Source organism: Echinops telfairi, unplaced genomic scaffold (genome assembly GCF_000313985.2).
Source record: "Echinops telfairi isolate 266 unplaced genomic scaffold, ASM31398v2 ScPeMD7_7459;HRSCAF=8497, whole genome shotgun sequence".
Lineage (NCBI taxonomy): Eukaryota > Metazoa > Chordata > Mammalia > Afrosoricida > Tenrecidae > Echinops > Echinops telfairi.
In genome coordinates this window covers 5412587-5417696 of record NW_022111359.1, presented here as the reverse complement: position 1 = coordinate 5417696, position 5110 = coordinate 5412587, and the positions used below count along the sequence as shown (strand labels likewise).

Below are 5110 nucleotides of genomic sequence, written 5' to 3'. Positions count from 1 at the left end.
TGTGCTTGCCCCCCATTGGTGCCTGACCCCATCCAGCAACGCCCTATTTCTCTCGCCCTATCCGCAGTTGCCTCTGCCAGTGAGTACGCCCACAAGGGGCTGGACAAGCTGGAGGAGAACCTGCCCATCCTGCAGAAGCCCCCTGAGAAGGTATGGGGTGCCCCTCCTCTCCCGGAAAATTCCTTGGGTGTTCAGCTGGGACAGGGACCCAGCGGCCGAGACGGGGATCCGATGGACCCCAACTCATGGCGACACATCACCCCCCACACACACACACACCCGCTGTGTGTGTTGGCAGCAGAGCCATGCCCCAGGAGTATTTACTGGAAACAGATCACCAGGCCTTTCATACGCTGCCGAGAGTGTTAACCATTCACGCCAGGGACTCGGTGCTTGTTCAAAAGCGCTTGCACCCTGAAAGAAACTTTATCGTGAATCGGGTGAAGGTTTGCAATTTTGCATTCAGTGACGCAGCACGTTCTGTCTCATCTCCTCGCTTGCCTCTCCCTGTAACAGAGCACACACTTGCCTCTCCCTGTAACAGAGCACAGCGACGCTCAGGCCACTTCCTCCCGTGCCTCCCGGGTGCCTCCATCCTCCTCTCCTATCCCTTCTGGTCTTCCGAACTTTGCCCTTGGGCCAGGCTGCCCTCTTGATCTCCAATGGTTGATTATTAAAGGAGTCCGTATCAACTGTTGGAGCCCTGGTGGCCGTGTGGTTATGCATTGGGCTGCTAAGCACAGGATCAGTGGTTCAAAACCACCAGCTGCTCCGTGGGAGAAAGACGAGGCTTTCTGCACCTATAAAGAGTTACAGTCTCTGAAGCCCCCAGGGTCACTACTCGATGGCAGTGCGTGTTCTGCCTTTGTCTTTCTTGTGTGTCTCTCCCGGTCTCATTGCCCCCCTTAGAGACCCGGCTTGTTGTCTAGCTGCAGACTGAGTGAGGACTGGGGAATGGAATCTCCACTCTTGCCCTGGAGCCACTGGCGCTCCTACCGGATTTCTGCATTTCTCCCGCCTGAAGTAACAGGACCTTCTTTCCAGCTCCCTCGGCAGGAGATGGAGAAACCAGACAGGCGAGATCTGGGAGGATTAGACTCTGCTCGATCTCTCCGTCTCTTCCAGAGACAGGCCTGTGACACCAGGGCAGTGTGAACAGACAGGCTGTGCTTAGTTGATGGTTTGGCCTCCACTGCCCCCTTACCCAGGAGTACCTGGTTGGCACAATCTCTCACCATCACCCTGTGCACCAAGCCACTAGCCAGAGCAGGGAGCCGTGGCTTAGTGGAGTTGATAGTCTGGTTTGGGGATCAGAACCAGACAGCTGCTTGTGTCCGAGGCTGGTACAAACAGTTAAGCTCTTGGCTGTGAACCCCCCAAAAAACAAAAAAAGGTTGCAGGTTTCAATATCATCCAGAGGCACTTTGGAAGAAAGGCCCGGCAGTGTCCTTCCCAAAAAGCAGCCACTGAAAACCCCGTGGAGCCCGGGCCAGCCGGGACACAAACTCCATGCACAAAGGGGCCCAGCTAGGGAATGACGAGGCAGGACTTGAACCGGTCTCTTACCAGGGCTTGGACTGGAGGAGAGTTCCCGCGAATTCTCGTGAGACTGGGCAGGAGCAGCCAGGACATGTCCCTTTAGGGACTGGCGGGCCCAGGAGGCAAGCATTCCTTCGGAGTGACCAGAAGGTTGTCCAGCCTATGACTGGACTGTGCCAGGCTGGCTCCTTCCAGGCCCCGGGTTAGCTCGGGGGTCGCAGGCAGTACCTGGTGTGGGAAGGCATGTCCTCCAAGCTGGGACTCGGGCCAGGGCCAGCACGAGCTAGACACACAGGCTGCTGACCCCGACGCCCGCAGCCGACCAGAGCTGCCACCTGACTAGGTGACCCCACACGCGGGCTCCCGAGCGGCGGCGGATGCGGGCGTTAGGCTCCGGAGCACACGGTGTGCACTGAGACAGCGGACTTTCTGTGTCCCGCGGTGGAGTCGCTGGGAGATGGAACACCTCCCTCTGGTCTCCGTGGGGGCTGGGGTGTGGGGAAGGGCCCCTAAGACGCAGGCACCTGCTGCCCCCCAGGTCCTGGAAGACACCAAGGAGCTCCTCTCCTCCAAAGTGTCCGGTGCCCGGGAAATGGTGACCCACACAGTATCCAGTGCCAAGGACACCGTGGCCAGCCGTGTGACAGAGGCAGTGGGCGCCACCCGGGGCACTGTGCAGAGCGGCGTGGACATGACCAAGTCCATGGTGACCAGCGGGGTCCACTCAGTCATGGAGTCCCGCATGGGCCAGATGGTCCTGAGCGGGGTAGACACGGTGCTCGGCAGGTCGGAGGAGTGGATGGATAACCACCTGCCCATGACCGACAAAGAACTGGGTGAGTGCCCCTTGGGGTCCCTTCTCCACACATCTACCTTGAGGCCTCTCTGGGACATCTAAAGGCGATCCCTCCTCCCCTGCCATCACACCCTCTGTCCTCTGTCGTCCCCACCATGCCCACCTGGACCAGAGTACTCACATCCACCTGGCCCAGCCCCACCATCACCCCGACTCCCACCTTCACTCTTGTGGCCAGTGGGTGCCCGTAAGCCTTTGAATCAAGACCCGTCCCTCCTCTGCCTGCAGCCCTCCAGGGCTCCCCCCTCACTGAGTAAAAGCCCAAGCCCTGCCCACGGCCCACAAGAACCTGCACACCCTTCTTCATCCGCTCCTCCTCTCTCCCTGTCACCTCCTCTACATGATTGCCACAAAGAGCCTCCTCACTGTTCCTCCACCTTACCAGGCTGGTCCTTCCCCAGGGCCTTTGCACAAGCCGTGTCCTCTGCCAGGCGATAGCAGGCCTTGCTCTCTGTGTAAACGAGAATCCACGCACTTGGTCCAACCTGCACCAAGTGATGTTTCCTCCACCATGGTCCCCTGGCTTTCTCCATCCCCAGCAGCCAGAGGTCCCCCATAAGCACCTGAGTCGAGGTACCCCTCTCCGCCACCCACTGTCCTCGGGGCTCCCGCCTCCCTCGATGGCTTCTCTATTGAGGATCCAATAAACAGATGCCACTCTGGGGTGTACTTAAATCTCAAAAAAAAAAAAAAAAAATTAACCCGCGTTGACCTAGGTCCATAGATTACATCCTGCCCGGGTGGCATCACTACCTCTAATCCCGCTTCAGAAACATCACAGAGGTCAGCATTTTAAGACCTCAGACGCTATATCTTTTGATAGCCGGACATCTTCAGCTTTCTTCACCACATTTGCTTATGCACCCACTTGTCTTCACTGATCGAATCATGCAGGTGTGCACCCAATGATAAGAATTTTTGTTCTTTGATGCCTGATAACTGATCCCTTCAGCCCCTCGTGATCGCACAGGCTGGTGTGCTTCTTCCATGTGGGCTTTGTTGCTTCTCAGCTAGATGGCTGCTTCTTTATCTTCAAGTCTTTAAGATACTAGACAGAGATTAGGATTTATCACCTGGGATAGAATTACATCAGTTCACCAAATGGAGCGTAATGATGTGACAGAGAATCCTGGCCTCCCCAGTCTGACACGTGTTTTTTTGAGTGGGTGTGAGTGACAACACACCTTTTTATTGGTAACATTCCTCCCTGAGGTTCTTGGGGCTCATCAAGGATGCGGGGGGTGGGGTGGGGGGGTGTCCTCAAGCTCCTCCAGGGGTTCCTAGAGCAGGTTGCCAGGCCTTTCTTCCGCACTGGCTGCCCGGGCCTCAGCCGAGTGCTGAAGCACCTGTGCCACTGTGGCCCCTTGTAAGTGGCAGGGCTGGGATTTGAACCCTAATGGTACAATTGCCCCAGGTTGGGTGCGGACGGGAGGTGTGTGTGTGGGGGGGCAGGGGCAGGGCAGGGTCTGAACGTTCTCTGGATCTTCTTCCCGCCCCTCGCAGCCGACATCGCCACAGCCCTGGAGGAGGAGGGCGGCGGCGTGCACACCGCCTCTGTGCAGCAGCAGCGGCAGCAGCAGAGCTACTTCGTGCGCCTGGGCTCGCTCTCGTCACGGCTGCGCCAGCGCGCCTACCAGCACTCGCTGGGCAAGCTGCAGCTCACCAAACAGAGGGCCCAGGACGCCCTGCTGCAGCTGTCGCAGGCACTTAGCCTGGTGAGGCACGCGCGCACACGGACACACACACACTCCCGTGCCCTCCCCCGCAGCACAGCGGGTCTTGTCCGTCAGTGTCCACTGCGTAACACACAGCCCCGGGACTTAGTGGCCTAAAAACAATAGCATGTCGATGTTGCCAGCTGGCTCGAGGCTGGGCAGCACCGTCTGCTCTCCGCCCGCCCCCGCCCCCCCCTACCCGCGACAGGCTAGCTGAGGCTTTTCACTGGAGGGCTCTGGGTCCGACGCACAAGTGGTTCTCACGGTTTAAGTCTCCATGGGCTCAGGCCCAAAGCTAGTTACTTGGCCCGCTCTGGTCACCTGGGTGGGAGGGACGACAGAGAATGTGCAGCCACTTTATCTCCAAAGACTGTGGTCCAATAGGATGCCCCCCCACCCCAGCCCACTGTGTCCCTGGTACCGAAGCACTGAGGCCCTGGTGGTACGGCTGAGTAAGCACTGGATGGCCAGCCACGGGTCCAGCGGTTCAAACCCGCCAGCAGCTCTGTAGGAGGAAGTTGAGGCTGTGTGCCCCATAACATTTCACTGCCCCGGAAACCCCGGACAGGGTCCCCATGAGTTGGAACTGATTCCAGGGTAGGGAGCTTTATTTTATTGTATGCAGACGCTCTGGGCTACTGACCACAAGGTCTGAGGTTCTAACCCAGGGGCCTCAAACTTTTTAAACGGGGCAGTTCACTGTCCTTCAGACCCCTTGGAGGGCTGGACTATAATAATAATAAGAAGAATAATAAATCTATGAACAAATTCCTATGCACACTGCATATAGCTTATTTTGAAGTAAAAAAACGAACGGCAAAGACACCCGGTGGGCCAGAGAAATGTCCACGGCGGGCCACATGTGGCCCAAGGGTTGTAGTTTGAGGACCCCTCTCCTAACCCACCAGCTGCTCCCAGCGTAGGAGAGAGAGCTGAAGCTGTCTGCTCCTGTGAAGATGTGCATTCTGGGAAACCCTGTGCAGACGAGTCCCTGACCCAG

At 57.7% G+C, this 5110-nt stretch overlaps 1 protein-coding gene across 1 annotated transcript in view; it reads left to right on the top strand.

The window, feature by feature from the left end:
- PLIN3 (perilipin 3) overlaps positions 1-5110 on the top strand; it is a 44417-nt gene that overhangs the window by 2147 nt on the left and 37160 nt on the right. The window contains exons 3-5 of the mRNA XM_045300059.1: positions 68-150; positions 2078-2375; positions 3899-4110. Of these exons, the coding sequence (XP_045155994.1) occupies positions 68-150; positions 2078-2375; positions 3899-4110 (593 nt within the window). The remainder of the gene's footprint in view (positions 1-67; positions 151-2077; positions 2376-3898; positions 4111-5110) is intronic.